This window comes from Clytia hemisphaerica, unplaced genomic scaffold, assembly GCF_902728285.1.
Source record: "Clytia hemisphaerica strain Z4C2 unplaced genomic scaffold, Clytia hemisphaerica genome assembly, whole genome shotgun sequence".
NCBI lineage: Eukaryota > Metazoa > Cnidaria > Hydrozoa > Leptothecata > Clytiidae > Clytia > Clytia hemisphaerica.
Genome location: NW_027104558.1, coordinates 446,771 through 468,003, shown reverse-complemented (window position 1 = coordinate 468,003; position 21,233 = coordinate 446,771). Strand labels below are relative to the sequence as shown.

The 21,233-nt window shown below is 34.9% G+C and overlaps 1 protein-coding gene across 1 annotated transcript in view; it reads left to right on the top strand.

Annotated features, from left to right (window-relative positions):
• The first annotated feature begins 8,735 nt into the window (after positions 1–8,735).
• Positions 8,736–21,233, top strand: part of LOC136822990 (adhesion G protein-coupled receptor E2-like) — a 68,481-nt gene continuing 55,983 nt past the window's right edge. Inside the window, exon 1 of the mRNA XM_067079297.1 lies at positions 8,736–8,970. Within this exon, the coding sequence (XP_066935398.1) occupies positions 8,844–8,970 (127 nt within the window). The 5' untranslated portion in view covers positions 8,736–8,843. The remainder of the gene's footprint in view (positions 8,971–21,233) is intronic.

Here is a 21,233-nt window from a genome sequence, read left to right as displayed (position 1 = left end):
GGTCTAATGTCAACATCCGTCTTCTAATTTCGACACCCTTCTTTAGAGATAGGAACAATAGAAACTGAGGAAGGTCGGAATCGCTGATTGACTTTGATTAGCGCGATGAGAGGAAAAATCTTTAGACTATCAGTGATTTTGACCTTCTTATTATTCCTATCTATAAAGAAGGATGTCGAAATTAGAAGACGGATGTCGACATTAGACCAACTTACGGTACTTTCTGATATGAATGATGGCCCACCACCATCAAAATCAATTGACTTTTCCAGAAAAAAATTGAATATGGGGGGGGGTGAAGGATATAACATTTTTTGAAAATTTACACCCCCCTGGACATTGTGACTTTTGATCCCCCGGACAGCAGGTCGAGAAAACTTTGACTCCTTAACTTAACTGCTTTAAAAACGGCATCCCATTAAACAAACCCTCCCCAATCTATAGGGGAAAGATTCCAGAAAAGTAACAAGAATCTTAGTGCAGAAATGGGAATCTTATACAAACAACGGTACCATGATTCAAAATGAAAATCCTAATTAGCAAAAGGTGTATCAAGATCGGTGAAGTTTGATTGAAGCTTGATTAGTTTGATTTATTACCTTGTTTCCATTCTTTTTACATTCCGACGGCTTATTTAACAGACGCCCACGCTAAACCTTAAAGAGCGGGCCAATATCTATTATCCCATCAGGGAGAAAAGACTGGAACTTTTACTAACCAACACATCGAACACCAATCAAACTTCTTCGGATAAAAATTGTCATCATTAACAAGGGACCGCTGTACATTATGCGGTGGTGTACGGTGGGGCTGAATCTAAAATGTCCTTTGTACGGCGGAGAAAATAGGTTAATTTGAAATCTGCTGTACACCCCACCGTACCCACCGTAAATCACGGTATATACAATGACAATGTAGTTTCGATAATACAAAAATGATTATTGAATTTCAATTGACATGATTGGGCCATTCCAGAATGTGTCTGTAACAGGGGGCGGACGACACAGGATTTCAGAGGGCAAAAGTTTTCACCAAAATTCGAAATTTTCAAGGTGAGAGAAGAAATTGTATAAATTTCCAAGGCAATTGAATTAAAAAAGGCAAAAAAGAGTGGAATTTCCGATGCATTTTGCAAAAGTACATAGATTTTTATCGGAATTTCTGACCACCACTGAAAAAGAAAAATTATTTCCAAGGCTAGAAAAAATGAAAAAATGCACGTCGTCTGACAGGGGCAGGGTAACAAAAATTTTCTGGAATGGCCCATTTCTAAGAAATACTTTCTAAAACTGACTGTTTGTCACAACTGGTTTCACTAGGTATTAACATATAACTATCTGGTGAAAAAAGGAAAAAAAGATCATACCTGTGCTATTTGTAGTTTTGGTGAAGAAGAGAAGAGAGGGTATAATAATGTTGTTGTTGTGGAAAATTAACTCTTTTTGTACTACTTACTGAGCATGATCAATTGATTTATTGGTGCATTCACTAACTACACAAACATAAAATACTTAGTAGTAAACGAATATTAAACCTCTTTAAACACTCTACAAAAGACCAGAAAACATGATAAAAATTTATACAGCAGCAGCAAGTTTCAAAACAAAAATGTGCAATCAAATCAAGCAGCCATTAAAAAGTTCTCACTATAAATGTTTACAAATGCTTGGTTACACTTCTTGCACTAGCGTATTTTATTTATTAAGAAAAGCCCTGTTTTTTATCACTTTTTTATCTTTGTGAGTGAGTCCACCTTTAGAATATTGGCCGTAGTACGCCCGCAGTCAAACGCCCACGCCATAATTTGCGCCCCAAAAATTTTCTCGATACATACATACATACATAGAAAGACTATCGTAATACTTTCGCTATGCGAAATTAATAATTTCAGGCAGTGCTTTAGGCATCATAACTTTGCCTGAAAATGCAATGACCACAAAGTGGATTTGTACCGTCAAGGGCTCTAACTTGGGACAGTCTGACAAAACATGGGGCATCAATTCGGCAATCATTTCACCGAACCTCTATTAAAACTAAAAGTCATTTAATTAACATAGTCGCAAATCATAGAAAACAAACTTGTTGTCAACAGAGATTTAACAGTGAAAAAAAAGTTCAGAAAGTCAACCATCCCATGATATGACCACTCGTCCCAAGTTAGAGCCGTTGACGGTATGCCGGATATCCAAAACAATAACAATCCATTATATGATATACACAATCATGTCAATGTCATAAGGTAATTTCAATTTTTTGCGGTACTTCCAAAATTTCAGAATTTTTGGGCACTTTCTTTGGATTCGCTTATCCTTTTCTTGTCCTGGATCCAATCAAAACCTGCACGTAAAACATACGCCAAAATCAGTCACGTTTATAAATATAACTCGGTCTTTGACGACTGGGAAGATTCAACGACAAAATTTTGAGAGTTAAAGTAAAGTTTATCCCTCAGCGCAGTCACAGTGATGAATCCGATCTGACCGTTAGTGTCTCTTCAGTCATTTTTGAGATGAATAAAATGAATCATGAAATTTTTGTTATCTAAAGGGATGGGTGAAACCATGATGGCATGTTTGAATGAGCCTATATCTTGGATATCTCTCTCATATCAAAACTGTTCAATGCGATCGAAAAAAAACTTTCTCAGCTGAATTCCATGATAGGGAATGTTTGTGAAGCTATTATAGTCATTGTTTGCACCAATATAAAGTTACTTCTGCAAGTTAGTAGTCTCCATCAACAGCTTTCGAAAGCAGTGAAATCGACGAAACTACTCGAGTGAAGTTTGTAAAGAAAAAAGCAAGTTTCACACATTCATTATGTTCAAAAAGTATTGTCTTTTATTCCAATGTATGATAGAAGTCTATTCCAATACATTTGATGTTGGTTCCAAGTAGTATTCTTCTTCTTTCTTCCCAAGAATCACCAAATCTACTCAAAAAGCACTGTTTTGCAGTGCTTCCCCAGCCAAAAATGTAAACAAAATGGCTTCCGCCTCGATTTTTGTCCCGACACGCGCATCAACTGCAGCGCAGCGAGCGGCTCCAGAATTTGGCTAATGGGAGGAAAAATAATAAATGGAAAATAAGAACGCGAGCGAAGCGAGCGCGAAAATTTTTCGACAATTTTCGCTCTCCTTTGTTATTGAAAAACGGCCTTAATACGCTATTGTTATCCAAGTATGCCTTCACAATGTTTGATTTTATTTAACACTGACCATTTGTTGGCAAAAATATGGTACGGCGAGTGACGTACCTGCCGTACCCGGTGCGGCGTTCCAAGAGTTTCGCACAAGAAAAAATTTAAAATTTAGAATGCCTAGATTGCCTGAAAACGCATCATGTGCATCATGATGTGAATTATTTTTTAATCGTTCGATGCTGCACAAGATGTTTTTAGAACTACCTACTTTTACTAATTATTGAAGGAGTAAATACCACCTCTACTGTCTCTAAGTTACTGCAGTATCAGTGTATTGTATTGTAGTAGCAATATAAGTGAATACGGAGAGACGACCATATCATTTAGTGCTGACGGAGAAAATTTTATCTAGACTCATTCGTTGGATGCAGTATTTGCATCACAAAAGTTGTCATTCAAAAAATGCACCCGCAGAAAAATAACGAAAATATTTGTTTAGGTAGATATCGTAAAGTTTTGGTTATTTTGAATAACCTCACCATGACAATAAGCCATTAGGACATCCAAGATTGTGCGAGCGAAGCGAGCAAGAAAATTTTATTGGTTAAATGGTGGAATAGACTTTAGAAATAGATAGATCTTAAATAGATCTTTTTTGAACAATTTTCTGCATGAAACTCGCGAAGAAACTAAAAGGTAAATAGTTTTATACCGAAATACCGTTTTTTATTGATAAAAATATCGAAATACCGACAAAAAAACAGACAATTTACCGATACCGGTAGAAAATGAAATACCGTAATCCCGTCGTTTTTTTTTCGTAATACCGATTTACCGGTGGTAAAAAGGCCCAATACCGTCGTACCGTAAAAGTGAAAACCCCCCCCCTAGGAAAATACTTTCACGTATACTTTCATTTGTCTTTTTTTCAACGCTCAATGTAGCATTTAGCTACATTTCACTCTTGGTGTTTTCAAGTTAGTCTTTAATTATTGGAAATATGAATTAAAAAGGAAAATACTTTCACGTATACTTTCATTTGTCTTTTTTTCTACGCTCAATGTCAATTTTCAGGATAGGACTCGAGGTTTGTTTACATCAGAGGAAACCCCGTTCTATTTAATTGTTTAAAAAATTCCATGACACAGCATTCGAAAAAGTAGAATAATTGGGCTTTCCACAAGTATATTACTTTTTGGTCAGCCCACTGAGCTTTCAAATCGGCTCTTTCCATCATCCGTTTCCGTTCAAAAAAATTGTTTCCCCGATTTATGTTTTCGGCAAAACATTCCCGAACGGATTTCTAGAACCTAGCATCGCTAATGGCTAGCGCTAAGCAAGTATTAGTTGTTATTCTGATCGGAATACACCTGCTCTCAAATGATTACGCCAGTATCGACAAAATAACAATGAAAATCCTGCCTATTGTTTTGTATGCGCCAATGAAAATGTTTTACGCAATTACATTACGTCATTTTTTATTACTTTTTATGGTAATATAAAGACATTTGCTTTCTCGACATATATTTGTCTAATTAGCTCATTCGGTAGAGCAACAGTTTCAAAGCAGGATGATGCAGAGTTCGTTTCCCCCATGTGTATTTTTTTTCTTTTCTAAACGCATCTATCCACAGAGATCAAAAATATTTCAGACCTAATCAAAAACATTGATTTTTCAAGCACTCCCTGGCTTTATAACGGTCCTCAAGTCTTGAGGTACAGACCATAATTTTCTGAGCTTGAAAACGCCTTCAAAAAGATAAAAACAGAATGTCAAACAGTACTAGGTACTAGGTTTGCGAGGGTGACAGGTATGTCCAAAGCAAAAATCGAAAATCGCTCCTTTGAGAGACAAAATTTTGATGATTTTGGGACCCTTTGAGAGACTTTTTCCTAAATTTAGTTTAAAAGTCTGTACTAGACGGACAAGGTCCTCCGCCTACTTTGAAGTGTTAAAAATTGGTTGGCTAGTCAGACAGGCTAATAACGTTTTTTCTGAAACAAATATTCTTTTGACACTTTTTGTCAGACAAAATCGGTTTCGGAAAAACTGGAGCAAGCTTCTACACGTTTTTTTTTTTTAAGAAACACACTTTTAAGAAACATGAGGCTCAGAATGCCTAAAAACTAAGAAACATCTAAGAAACATGCTGAGGCTGAGAATGAGAAAATAGCATTTTTTAATTCTTTTTTTTAAGAACTTTCCAATCAAGCTTCCAGAAATATACATACATAACAGTTAGAAACACCTGAGAAAGTCAGAAAATATATATAGAAGATAGGAAAGTACCGTAGATTAGTCAATTAGACTATTGTATTATCAACATGCGTCCTTTAAGCTTGACAAAGTTTAGAAACATGTAAGAAACATTTAAGGCTCAAAAGGCCGATTTCTTAAGAAACATTGAGGCTGCTTGGTAAAACTAGTTTCTTAAAAAAAAAAAAACTTGTATTGCCTATCGGAATTTTTAGCTGTTGGACTAGAACATGTCGGATGCATGACTTTTTGAAGACTCCCCCCCCTCCCCAGTTTGTGAAATCATCATTCTGACCAGTCTTCCAAGAGAAAAATAAATAAAATCTGTATTTTCAATTAAATAAGACAGGGTATGAATTTTTGCATAGGAAATTGATTTTCTGTGTGTTTCTCAAGGGAATAATAATCTTCTTTTTCAAAAAGAAAAATTCAACTAATGATTGCTCAAGGAATTTCAGTTATTTTGTATTTTTTGCAAGGGAAATACCTTTTCTTTCAAAAGAAAATCAATAAAGTGCTGTGATTTTCCTTGGACAATACGACACAAATGATTTCCTTTGGAAATTAGCTATAGCAATTGACTTTCCTTGGAAAGTATGTAATGATTAATTTTCCTTGAAAAATACGTGAAAATTGATTTTCCTTGGAAAGAACGGAACAAAGGATTTTCCTTGGAAAATACGCAAGAACTAATTTTCCTCAGAAAATACGGACCAGTGATTTTCCTTGGAAAATACGGTCTAGTGATCTTCCTTGAAAAATACGCAATAACGAATTTTCCTTGGATAATACGCGATAACTAATTTTCCTTGGATAATACGCAATAACTAATTTTCCTTGGATAATACGCGATAACTAATTTTCCTTGGATAATACGCAATAACTAATTTTCCTTGGATAATACGCAATAACTAATTTTCCTTGAATAATACGCGATAACTAATTTTCCTTGGAAAATACGCAACAACTAATTTTCCTCAGAAAATACGGACCAGTGATTTTCCTTGGAAAATACGCAACAACTAATTTTCCTCAGAAAATATGGACCAGTGATTTTCCTTGGAAAATACGGTCTAGTGATCTTCCTTGGAAAATACGCGATAACTAGTTTTCCTTGGAAAATACGCGATAACTAATTTTCCTTGGAAAATACGGGACAACTAGTTTTCCTTGAATTAATTATTTTAATCTTCTTATCTTCTAATCTTTCTTATAATTTCGGGCTGACCTTCCAGCACAGCTGGTTTATTTATAAATATAACGAGATTGCTCACGGAAATATCTAACCCGGGCCTGTCAATCATTTTCTAGACCTGTCAATCACTTTTTTGGCAGCATATTCAGTCAGTTTTGCTTTTCTTTTCACTTGTGGTTCTGAAAAAAGTGTTTATAAGATAATAAAAAAAGACGAAAGCCAATTTTTTTGCATTTTTTTTAGTTGAAAGTTTTGGAACAATGGATTTTCAAGAGAAGGGAAAGTCATACTGTAACTCTTGACTCTTGACTCTCCACCCGCTAACCAACCTGATCCATTTTGAAATACTATACTTGAATCAAACTGCATTGAGCTGAGGTGACACTCCCGGGGGGTGGGGGTTTACCAATTGACAGTATGTGCGGCAAAAAAATTGGCTTTTAGAATCGCACCCTTACAGTTCAGAAAAAAATTCATACCCTTACAATGCATTTTTTCAAATTTTAAACTCTTTTAGAGCAAAAAAAATCAAGATTTTCGAGCAATCAAGATTTTTTGAGCAATAATTTTTCCCATAGATTTGCTGAAATTTCCACCCTTACAGTGCATTTCTGATAAATTGGAAAACATACCCTTAACCGTCGCAGATACCCGTCGCGGCGTCGGTCAATTTGCCTGACTGCCCCCTCCCCCCAATTTTTGTTTCTTAAAATTTTAACAGAAAGTTTCAAAAATATCAACAAGAGCTCATAAAACCAGAAAAAGTTTAATCAATGTTGACAAAACAGACAAAATAACGCAATTTTCGTCGCACCGTATAGGATTCGAACTCTCTAAAATCATTACAGTTGAGATGCCGTTTCATCGACTTATCCACTCGGCCACGCAGGTTATAAGAAAGTGAAGTGAACAATGAGTATAATGAAACCTTTATTTACCATGACTTGTATAATTTTACCCTGTCAAGGTATTGACTTCTTAAAGAAATGATTTTAGATTATTTCCAACATGCAAGGGCCGATTGCACTAAATATATATAACACTCGAAAACTATCATGTCATATTTTTTTGTAATTAAATCTTGCATCAGCAGTTTCGAAACAAAGCTTGCTATATTTTTATGTAAAATTATTTTTATAAAGAGAAACGCTTCCTAGGAAAACACTTGGTTTCAATAAACATACTATTTGAAATAGTTTTTTTGATGGATTGTGTGTGTTTTAAAAAAATAAATGATCTGATTTTTCTTAGCTCTTTGTTACCTATCCCTTGACCAAAAACGTTTGTGCGTGGCCTCATAAATGAGCCTCTCACTTTTGTTTTCAGCCTCCCGCCTCCCACTTTTGTTTTCAGCCTCCCGCCTCCCATTTTCGATTTTAGCCTCCCGCCTCCCACTTTCGTTTTCAGCCTCCCGCCTCCCGCCTCCCACTTTCGTTTTCAGCCTCCCGCCTCCCGCCTCCCACTTTCGTTTTCAGCCTCCCGCCTCCCACTTTCGATTTTAGCCTCCCGCCTCCCACTTTCGTTTTCAGCCTCCCGCCTCCCGCCTCCCGCCTCCCACTTTCGATTTCAGCCTCCCGACTCCCGGCTCCCGGTTCAGCCTCCCGCCTCCCGGCTCCCAGTTTTCCTGTATGCCTTTGAGATAGATAATTGAACACGTTATTGCTCTATTCGATTGGATTATTGATACTGGTGGGATAGAATTTTGATAAAACTGCATTATTCGAAAAAATATATATCTTTATAAAACAAAGAAAAAGTCAGATTCAACCCGTCATCTGAAATGCGGCGCAAATTTTAACACTGCCACTTTTTCTTGCTTGAGAAAGGTTGAAAATTTTACTTTCTAGCCTGTGGATTGAAACTCAAAGTAGCTCTACATTTAATCACCATTATATTTATGAAAACAGGGAATTTATGTACTTTTTTGAGGATGGAGGGGTGCTTGAAACGATTTGGAACAACATTTCGAACTAACTTTTGACCCGCGAAATCGAGGACGGTAAAAGTGCTAATTTACCATCGTCCTCAGTCCGTCAGGATGTAATCAAATCAAAAGCTTACCGTCTCCATCGCAGAAAAAGCACTGATACTCGCTACATAATAACTTTAGAAATACAGAAAAAGTTTTTTTTCTTTTTTTTCAAGTAACAACATCATACTAGAAACAATAGGAAGAAGACAGCAACGGATTTTGATAATAAGTGAAATACAATCGTCAATTATTTCATTTGGTAGCCCTTACTGACGGATATGTTCAATGTTTCAAAACCTTCCGATAAAAATCAAGTCTTCTTCAATAATATCATTGTCGTTTTCGCATTGTGTATCATTCATTTCCCCGCCGTGGTATGGAGTGCTGATCATCAAAGGATAAGCTGTAAGTTTTAATTTTACTTGATTGATTTCATTGGTCCTGTGCTCTGTCACGTGACTGTCTTTGATCAATTTCATTGGCCCTTCATTAATTTTTACGTGGTACGGAGTGCTGATCATCAAAGGATAAGCTGTAAGTCTTAATTTTACTTGATTGATTTCATTGGTCCTGTGCTCTGTCACGTGACTGTCTTTGATCAATTTCATTGGTCCGTCATTAATTTTTACGTGATATTCATTGCTGATCATCAAAGGAGACGTTATAAGTTTTTGTTTTTTTAATACACCTTTTTGACCGTAGTCGCATGGGCATTTGTTTGTTCGCTTTATCCCACTAAAACCGTCCCAGTCCTTTTTTTCGCGCATATAGACAATAGAAAAATGCGTCAAAAAGGACTAGGACGGTTCTAGTGGGATAAAGCGGACAAACAAATGCCCGCGTGACTACGGTCGAAAAGGTGTATTTTATTTGATATGATTGATCTCATTAGTGCTTTCCATATCACGTGACTGTCTTTGATTAATTTCATTGGCCCGTCATTAATTTTTACGTGGTATTCATTGCTGGTCACAGAATAAGTTATATTTTCCAATGTCGTTGGGCTATTTCATCTCCATATTCAAATTCTTAAATAACTTTTTCACTTCGAATGTGCACAACCTATCTAAAATATCCACGCTTGACACGACTCTATTTTTTTGTTGACAAAAATTAAAAAAAAACAGACAGGGCGGCATAGATCCACCTCCTAGGTCACCTCCTAGGTTCAGCTCCTAGATCCAGATTTATCGGTACATGATCGTTAAATCCGAGTGATAAATTACTAAGCAACTGTGTCACAGATCCACTTGGAACCCCTGCCTCATTGGAAATTCTGGCCAAAATTTTTTCCCGGTGGTAAAAACACTCTTCAATTTCAGCCACACTGGTAACGACTTTGATTTCATTCCCATTCCCCATCAAAAATGCACCCCAAAACTATTTTGTGCTGAGTGTTTTAAGCTTGGAGCAATATATTTTCATCCCATAGCTGTGGAAAAAGTTCCACCGGGGCCGTGAGACAGGGGTGTAATTATGATACCAGTGGTTTCTTGTTTTTGTTTTTAAACATACCGTAACTTGATTAATTGACCGTTTCCTTTTCATTTGTTTGACCTATACTGCATACATTCATAGGCGGTTTTAGACCATGTCGAACTTATTAGATGGAGAGATATGTAGTTGTAATTTTATTGTTTTTTAACGAGCGCTGCACTCCTTCACATGTTTTCGACGTACTTTGCTCTATTGTCGTAAATCCGCCAGTGACGTTTATGACATGTGACCCTTTTGGATTGGTTTAACTTACGTCAAATGACTATTATAGTTACTTTCATTTTCTGGCCAAATTTTTCTTGGTTTATGAATCAAAAACTAAAACACGGTAGAGTCTACATAAATCGTTCACGCATGGGCATGGCCCCCGACGTGCGAATCGAATTGAGGGGGCCAAAAAAATATGTCGCCCACCATGGTTGGGCGACGAAGAAAATTTTCGACTTTTCACCCTTATTTCATATATAAGATTTTTTAAGGTAAAAAAATTACTTTACAAAATATTGGAGGGGGGGGCATGATGGGGACACAAATTTGTTCGGAGTTAAGGAAATTTCGAGTTAGGAGGTTTAAAGGCATTGTTAACTGAAGGGACCATAACATTTGTTCGAGCTAAGGAGATATTCGAGTTATAGAGGTTCGAGTTAAAGAGAATCCACTGTATTGGCAACCTTGTAGCCAGACCCGCTTGCATTTCTTTTTAATTTCATTGATAGATGTAATGCAATCTATCATTTGCTTTTTTGGAATCATAAAAGATGAATCATATACCTTTTACAGGCACTTTAGACGATCTTATTTGCTAGGTATATTTTGAAATGCAGGTTTTTTTTATAAGAACATCCAACATTTTTTAAGCCTTCGGAGCTTAAATTTTTGAGTTGTAGGCCTAAGAATGTTTTTATTTGACCGTATTTTGAGAATTTTTGTGTGACTTCCTATGAAATATGGTGTTCTAGAGTCTGTGAAGCCTTATGTTCTTATATAGTCTTTTCTTATAGAAAAACGTGTACAACTAAAATTGCTATTTGGTGTAGGCTCTGTTCATTAATCAGCCACTTTCATAAACGAGTTCTTTGTAACAAAGTAAAAAGATACACGTTTTTTTATGAGAACATCCAAAATTTTAGAAGCCTTCGGATGTTCTTAATTTCTTCAGTTTTAACCCTATTCGGCCTAGGGGGGGGGGGCTGTTTCTGTTCTTAGGTCAAATTATTGGTAGTGGCTCCTGAAATAATAGAGCTTTTGCCATGAAATTTTCTGTAAATTTCTAACTTTTATTTAGCTTAAAAGAAAAAAAATTGACACCAAAAAATTTTCACACCTTGAGCATGATGACATTTCTGACAGTAACGTGTCACAAAAATTTACACTTTTCCAATACAAATTTATTCAAATATATCGTTTAAACCGTAATTTATTGAATATTTAGGATAAAATAAGCATTTTAAACCCAGGCAAGTTTTTTCTAAAGCCTTTGTTAGAATACATTAGCTATTTATAAGAACAAAGGAAATTTTCGGTTTTTGCTCACTTTGGGCATGATGAGTGACGTCATCAAAAAAAATTTTTGTCAAAAGTTACCTTATGTGACAAGGATATTGTGTGCCAAATTTCATTCAAAAAGACCCACTAGATCAAAAGTTAAGGGGTGGTACAGGGAAAGCCCCCCCTAGTTTTGAACCGCCCCTAAAAGCCTAGTATTAATAGGGTTAAGCCTAAAAATGTTCTTAACTTGTTCTTGACATTATGGCCAGTGAAGCCTTATGTTCTTATATAGTTTGTTCTTATAAAAAAACGTGTAAAGCAGCCATAATACTTTTAAGAGTTTTATCTGAACGTTGAAACAAATTCGAATAGATTATCGACTTCTTCAACGAGACAATGCCGTTTACTACCTTTTTTTTATAAGCAAACATTTATAAGAGCCAGAAGGCTCAGAAATACCAAAAATATGAACAACTTAAGAACAATGCTGAGACTGGAGTGGCTGAATTTTAAGCAACAAATTAAGGATTGAAATTAGTAGTTTTTCTCTAGAAATATAAGAACAGAATATATACATATGCTTGTTAAAGTGTCAAAATTATAGAAACAGCCTCATAAAAAATACTGGTTCTTTATAAAAAAAAGTTTAACGACAATTTTTCATTTATCTTAATCTTAATATATTACGACTTTCGGGTCACTTAGTGTACACCACATTTAAGAACAAATTCGAAACGTAAAGCCTTGTTTACATTTCCTTGTGGTCAATTTAATCTTTGCATGACGAAAGATATAGGATCACGTTTTTATCCACTCTTTCAAGTCTTCATTGAAAGGTGGTCTTTGTTGTTTTTTAAGAATTCATGTAGGGTCTTAAGCATAAGAATTTTTAGGTATGTGAAATAAAATTTAAGTATAAAATTATATTCAAAGCGTATATCTGAATTTTTTTTAATTATAGTATGCATGGCTACAAAATTTAAGAAATGATCACTGTAAATGGGCCCCTGGGGGACCAACCATGAGGCTCCTCTTCAGGGTGCCAAAGCGGCTGTAAGGATTCAAATGCATAAAAGAAAGTGCACTCGAAATGTTTAAAAAAGTAAGAAAAAAGAAGACTTTTGAGCAAAATTTTGGACGATTTTTGCCTTCAAATAGAAAAGTATTTATCAAAAATATACATCCTTATAGGGTTCAACTTTTCACCTAATTTACCCAAATTTGATTGAATTTTCTACGCAATATAAGGATCCGATTTTAAAAGGCCTAATTTCGACCCGCATATACGGTAGTTTTTAAATAGAACGACTTCCCGGTAATATTCACCGTTAAAGTTTATAGAATACACGCTTTTTTTATTAAAACAATTTCTTAAGAACACAAGGTTGACCAAAACCTAAGAACAAATTAAGAACAATTTAAGCCTCAGATTTAAGAAATAACTAAGACAGTACTTGATTTTTTAACAGGTTTCAACAGATTTTAGTAAAGGAACCAAGCACAACAAAGAACATCTTAAGAACATAGTATAAGCCTGAAAATTTCGAAAAAATTAATAACAGCCCGGCCTGATCCGAAATTTACTTGTTCTTATAAAAAAAAACGTATAGAGTCTCTACCTTATGTTGTTTTCTTATTTTGGTACGTCTTAAAAGTTTTGTTTCTAAATAAGAGTGGTTAGAAACTGAAGAAAGAAAACATTTTTTTTCACTTATATCAGCATAATATAACAATAGGTAGACACTATCCTGATATGAAATATGTGTCTGATATGAAACGGGAACACTTATGTAAAAATAAAACCTTTTAACACCAATCGGATTTCAATAACTATTTCTAATAAAGAACACGAAATTAGTTTCATTCCCTATCAAAGGATTGTTGAGGTTTTTTTCTAAATTCCAATCCGATCGGTCTTAATTTCCTTAAATTATTATACTTTTATGTCTTCGGAGAAAGGACATTTAAAAACCGCTTTGAATTTTCTACCCATTGTCTTTCGCTGACCACAATCCAGCTAGCACACAACGTTGTTTCAACATTCATCTAACGTTATATGGACGTTGTGAACGTTAGATAAACGTTGAAACAACGTTGTCTTTCGCTGACCACAAAGCACTAAAAATTTTCGTATAAAGATCGTTTTCCTTCCGAGTCTAGATTGCTTTCTTTATAAGCTGTTAGTAATAAAACTGTGACAGTTTTCTTCTTTGGCAAAAAACTTGGAATTATTTATTTTTGGATGTACTATCTGGTGTTCCAATAAAACTGGTAGTTGGCACAATTAGATACATCCCAGCTAGCACGCAACATCGATTCAACGTTCATCTAACGTTACATGTACGTTGTGAACGTTCGATAAACGTTGAAAAGACGTTGTGTGTCAGCTCGGATTGCTCGACATGCTTGGAAAAGAAATCTTGAGTGAATGAATTTAAGGGTTTGAAGTTTTTAAACATTAATGGGCGTTATGAACGTCAAATGGGCGCTGTTTGGTCTTTTGTTCTTTTGATTTTGGTGTATGAAGCATTTCTGTCTACATAAAACATAAATATGGGCTTAGTCCAGCAAGCTAGACGACTAATTCAAATATAGTAGAAATAAAGCAAAAAGAAAAAGTAATGGAAGGAACAATTTTAGTTTATACAAACTAAATCCCGTAACGATAATCAATTCATGATATTCATGACGTAATGTTTTCCCCGGTTTTTGCCAGTAGTGGCAAATTTAACCTAGACAAAAGTTGTATAAAAAACCGGGGTTTTTCCGAAGAAAACATTACGTCATGAATATCATGAATAACAATCGTATTATCATATAACGCCTTTACTACTGCATTACACGCATTATAAACGACTCCAGTCTAATATGGGCTGTATACGTTATGTACAGATAAGGCTTGACTCGACTTGGTACGGTGTAGTTATATTGGCTATTTTGTTAATATTCCACCTCACTTATTAGCAAGTAGTTAAGGTCAATTTAAACAAATGGTTTTAGGCTCACATACCCGGCAGAACAGCCGTAAAAGTGAGGAGGCTGAAGTTTCCCAGTCTCCCTGCTTCCGCCGGGCCTGGCTAGGATTTAATTATTCATTTAAGGGACTGGGACCTGGATTAAAGAAACTCAATCACATTTTTATTGTACGTTACTTGGACCAAATAATCGTCATTAGAAGACTGTATAGGCTATGAACCCTCAATTTTTTTCATAGCAATCAAAACATTTGACCCTATACACGCTCTTTTTTTTATAACTTTTCACTTTTTAATCCTTTTTGAGTATTTTTGCGCCATTTTCCTAAGAAATTAAGTGTTTTAGAGTTCGCAAAGCCTTAAAATGTCCTTTATTTGTTCTTAAATATGTTGTTTATCGAAACTGTTCTCATATAAAATTGTCTGTCATATTACACCAGACCATTTATCAGCGCAATCTAGTCGATTAAAAGGCTCAATGTCCGCCGTGCTATTTCAACCTAAACTCCATTCTTTTATTTTTTCATGATCGTCGCTAAAATGTGGAATTATACTTGCTTGACAAATAATTTTTGACCTAACTCTAAACAATTTAAGAACAACCCTCTGTCTTGAATGACTTAAATTTGGGCAAATTAAGAGTAAAAATAAGGTATCAAGCCAAAGATAACCCACAATTTACTCTAGAAATAAAAAAAGGATAAATTGAAAAAAATTTTAGAACCGTAGAGGCTCAACAAAGATTTGCTGGTTCTTATTAAAAAAGGAGAGTATAATTCATCAGATAGATAATCTTGATGAGTTAGGATATCTTTACTTCTCTGTTTATTTTGTTGTCTTGTCAATTACAATCTTTCGTAATTAATTGGATGATGTTAATTAAGGAAATCGCACTTTTCCCGTATTTCCAAGTCAAAGTTTGAAGAAGGGGGATTCGTTGACAAAAAAATAGAAATAAGAATCTTTTGCTTGTTGAATGTCCCGTTTTGTAGCTTTATTAAAGACTAAACTTAATTATGGTAGTGTTGAATTTATATGGTAAAATGTTGGGTCGTCAGGATTAAAAATTTGTTTTTTAATAAGAGTGATACCGTTTGCTTACGTTTTGCTTTAAGCTTTTTGATATTGAATTGACACGGATGTGGAGCAAGATTGATGGTCAGAAACTGAAAAAAGAAAAACATTTTTTGCTTATATTATCACAATATAACAATAAGCAGCGCAGACACTGTTCTGATATGAAATATGTGTCTGATATGAACCAGGAACACTTATGTAAAAATAAAACCTTTAAAATGGGAATAAGGATTACACGTGTTTTTTAAGGACATCCAAAATTTTTTTAAGTCTTTGGATGTTCTTAAACTTTTTTTGAGTTTTAAGTCTGAAAATGTTCATAACATGTTCTTATTTTGACCATTTTGTGAGCACTTCTTGTCCATTTTTCTAAGGAATTAGGTGTTTTAGAGTCCGCATAGCCTCAAAAAAGTTCTTAACTTGTTCCTAGTGGGTTCCTATTTTGGCCATTAAAGCCTTTTTTTCTTTTATAGTTTTTTCTTAAATAAAAAGAGTACTCTAGAGTGTAATAACATTAAATGGGGAATTTTTTAAACATAGTTCCCGAAAGATTTAATTATCATATGTCTAGAAATATGACCTTTTAAAAGGTTATTTATTGGAGTCTGAAAAATCAACTTTATGGTTTCGTAAGTGTATGAATCATGAATTGTTTTGGAAAATATATTTCTGTATTCATAAATGATGTCATTTTTTGAAAATTCTAAATTTGTTTTCCAAACATATGATTTGTGTTCGGGGTAAAAAGTCGGCTTATTTATGGTCCTTTGGCTATTCGTTATCAAAAACCTGGACTCTTTCTACACCTTTTTTTATAAGAACGTAAAAAGATTTTTTTGAAGCCTTTATTTTTGTTATTCTCCAGTTAAAGCCTGAAAATTCTCAAATCAAAATGTTCTTAGAATGCTCCTAAAATTTTTGACATCGAACGCTTTATGTTCTTATATACTTTGTTCTTTAGAAACAAAATGTGTACACGTTTTTTATGAGAACATACAAAATTTTTGAAGCCTTCGGAACCTCTTGAGTTTTAAGCCTAAAAATGTTCTTAAGATGTTCTTAAGATGTTCTTAGTTTCACCTTTTGTGAGTCATACTTCCCAAAGTCCATTCTCCTAAGAAATCGGACGTTTTAGAGTCTGCAAAGCCGTAAACTTGTTCTTAATATTTTAGCCATCAAAGCCTTATGTTGTTATATTGTTTGTTCTCATAAAAAAACGTGTAGATGGGTTCCAAGAAAATGTTAAAAAAATAAAATGTGTACATACTTTTGAGACAAGACTTAAATTCGTTCGGCGTAAAAATCGGTTTGTATCGGTTTGTGTTGTTAAGGGTTCGGGATTCATTTGAGATGAGATTTAATAATTATACCGTACACATTATACATTTATACCGTACACATTGCACATTTATACCGAACGGATTGCACATTTATAACGTACACATTGTACATTTATACCGTACACATTGTACATTTATACCGTACATAGTGCACATTTATACCGTCCACATCATACATTTATAACGTACACATTGTACATTTATACCGTACACATTGTACATTTATACCGTACATAGTGCACATTTATACCGTCCACATCATACATTTATAACGTACACATTGTACATTTATACCGTACACATTGTACATTTATACCGTACATAGTGCACATTTATACCGTACACATCATACATTTATACCGTATACATGATACTGATATGCGAACTGAAATTCGTTCAACAGATTATAGCAAAATTCACTCTCACATGTGAATCTTCTAAAAAAACTCGCATGTCTTTTTTAAAATGGAGCTTTTTATTACCATATTAAAGCGGTACTGATATGTACTAATGTATGTAATCTGCTAATGGAATTGTGGTTCCTTTTTGTTTCCATAAACGTCTTTTTTTAATAAGAATCAATAAATTTTCAGCTGCTCTTAATATTTTGGCACTTTGAGCCTAAAATTTATCCAAGCCTGTTCTCATTTTTGAGACAAAACCGGGGTATTTTAGTTTTAGAACCCTATTTTAGCTAATTCAACCAATAAGTTGTCCTTACTTTTTTTGGCATTCTTAAGGTCCTTAAGCCTCATTGTTTTTATAAAATTGTTCTCATATATACATAAAAAATAATCAGTGTGTTCAGCTATGCAATGGATATAGTAGAGTTACTGGTAAACAGTAAATCCGGATTCTGTTTCGAACTACCGTAGTATGGTTAAACTTTCTGATTCCCGGCAAAACTTTTCCTGTCCCGGATCTTTTCGCTACTTTTTTCCAAGCATATCGGCAAAATATTTTTCTGCTGTGTTCATATGCGTGGGTGAACAATACCCTACGGTGTTGGGACTGACCAACTATTAACTGAAGTTGCTTCTTCCCAAATTCTTGGTATTTTTCCTTTGTAAAGTCGGCGATAGGAAAGTTTCCCCGGAAATGAGAACACACACGCAATGATATTTCTAGTCTGTACACAGACTCGATGTCTACCGCATATCAAAAATTCATTGCCGTAGAAAATGATAAACGTGAGATACACTCTGGTACAGAGTATGGTATTTCAGGCTTTTAGTTATGCCAGCAGGACTTTGACAGCAAGATCTCGGAAATTCCAATCATTTTTGGAAAGTTTATTTCTTATTTGAATAAATTACGACAAAACACAGCGTGTTTTTTTATTATGTATTATCATATTTTACAAGTTAGTCCGCGACGACATATTTTTTCTAGTCAACTTCAAAGATGATTCAAAGGTGATGATGATTTTCACAAAAATGATAAATGAAGTCTTTCCCAACGAAATATTCCCTGAACGAAAAATATTACTCGACTTAAAGATTTCCACTTCTCATGTAACTAATGGCATGTCCAAAAAGTACAATTCTACAGAGGCCCATTTATGATATTTACATGGGCCATTTCGAGTGGGGGTCCAAAGTTTTGGAAAAAAATGTCGCCCGCCTGCTGGCCGACGAAGAAACCCTCAAAACACCCTGAAACGTTATTGAATTGGGGAGAATTTGATTAAATGGTCTGTTTAAAGTTGTTCAAAAAAGTGAGGGGGTCATGGCCCCCCAACACCCCCCCCCCACCCCCCTATTGTCGAGGCACATGTATTTCCGTTATTGATTTCTAATATTTAACGAATAAACAGAATACATAATGTGTAAAGGGCTTTCTAAGGTCAACAGAGGATATATCAGCTTGTAATAAATTGTCGGAGAATTGCGACAATCTCAGAAAAACAAAAATACCTATGTTGTCCGTTTTTATATAAATATCCTAGATTTTTTAAGCCTTTAGAAAAGATGTTCTTAGCCTTTTGAGTTTTAAATATAAAGAAAATGTTCTTATTTTCAACATTTTGTGAGTATTTCTGTGCGATTTTCTTAAAAATTGGCTGTTTTAGAGTCTGCAAAGCCTTAAACTGTTCTTAATATTTTAACCATTGAAGCCTTATGTTCTTATATAGTTTGTTTTTATAAAAAAACGTATAGTTGTGTTTGAAAGACAGCCTCTATTTTTAATCTAATCGGATTTCTCAGCAAGTAGTTATGATATCTATTCAATGCAGTATTGGATTTGTTCATTTGCCACTGTCATGTCTATTTTATTCATAATTCTTTCGTTTTTGTAACAAATTGTCAACTCCATTAGAGAATTTCGAAATTTCATAATTATTTTTGTCATCATTTTGTTTGGTATGACAGCTGTTTGTGGGTTGACATCAGAAGCAGCCAGCGGAGAGATTTTTTTAGAAATATGTGTTCTTATCTTCTAGGAGACCAAATGTCATGACCTTTCAATTTTTTATACAATGATTTGTTCTGATTTTTAGGAAACGTTGTCGCATTATATGTCTTCCTAAACTTATCACTACTTTATGGTTTGATGTGTTCTACATTTTCTCTTGATTATACCCCTGTTTCCTTAAAAGATGTGTTCCGAAGCTTTCTAGGAGGTTACCTAGACAGCAAGAACACGTTAGTTAGATGACCTTGATTATACCCATGTCTCGTCCGAACACATCACCATTTCTAGTTGAAATATACTCTCAGAACACATCAGAAAAAAAGGTCGCCTTGCCGGCTGCTTTCGTTGACATGGGCTGATAAAAGCTTTTTTGGCTGGCTTGAGATCCTAGATTCTATATAAAAAGAGTTTGTTGTCAAATTTTGAATTATTGCACTAGCGAAATGTTGTAAAATCAAAAAAGAAATGCTTAGGTGGAAAGGTTTTTGTAATCATTTGATCGAAATCAGATGTAAACTTAGAGCCAATTTGTCAAATGTCACGCCATAATTATTGTTAAGTTTACTTCGGAAGGGGTTGTTGTAAAACATACCCGTCCATGGAGTACTCCATTGGTGTACCTGTTTAAGTACCCTTGTCTGAAAAAATGGAACTTACGATTTAAAGGTTAAAGTGTGAATTTTATTTGTAAATAAAATTAAATGCGGGTCAAATCTTAAGGCTTCACTTTTTTGTTGCTTGAGAAACGTTGAGATACCTCTCTAGCTCCCTCGGAGCTTCAAACTCAATGTCTTTCTTTATGCGTTCACCATTTCCGACCATCTCACTTCAACGTTAGTGTCTGATTCCAATTGATCAATGAATCATATTGGAAGCAGTGTGCCAGGTTTTTTCAGTCGGAACACCCCCTATTCACAGACCCACTGGGAACCCTTCCCACTGGAAAAATTGTCCAAAAATCGTCCCCGTTGGAAAATTATCCTCCAATTTTTGTCCCCACTGAAAATAATGAAATAAACCAATCCTCACTGCAAAATAGTATGCTTTATTTTCCATCCCCACTGGATTTTCTGACTGGAAAACAAAATAATTGAAATCTCCACCCATAAAAAGTATGGGAATATCAATCCTCATCGAGTTTCAGTCCATTATTTTTATTCCCACTGGCTGAGAAAATCCCACCGGGTCTGTGAGAACGGGGTGTGTCGGAGCACAACGTTGTTCCAATGTTCATCTAACGTTGCATTGACGTTCTGGACGCTGTTTGGACGCTGTTTGGACGTTATTCGGATATTTTGTGACCTCCGTTATCATCCCTTTAGTTGGCTTGCATAATGTTAGTTCACTTAAGATTTCAACTTTATTTCGAAACGTGTTTTGAACAACGAACCCAGCTGGCACGCAACGTTGTTTCAACGTCCATCTAATGTTCACAGCGTCCATATTACGTTAGGTGAACGTTGTAACAATGTTGTGTGCCAGCTGGGAAGTGAACTCTTCCATCTTTGATCTTTCATCTTTCAATGATGACATCAGTGATCTGAAAGATCGCTTTAAAATCGTCAATTCGAGAGAGAGACATCGGGGTTGGGAAGGCCCCATACATTTTAGTTTACAGATCTTTCCGTAATATTTCACACCTTTCTCCATAAAATATCTTTCAAATGGTTTATAACTTCTTAATTTAGTATAAATGGGTGCTGAGAAGTCCTTAAACAAGTAAAGTACCCAAACACTTTTGAGACAGATTTTAGTTCTAGTGGTAATAATGCTGTTTACCAGTTTCGTAAATTTCGTCTATTTTATCATTAAGTCTCCACGTCATATGCGAAAGGTTATATCATCAATATCGCAACCTCGAAACGTTTTTTCATAA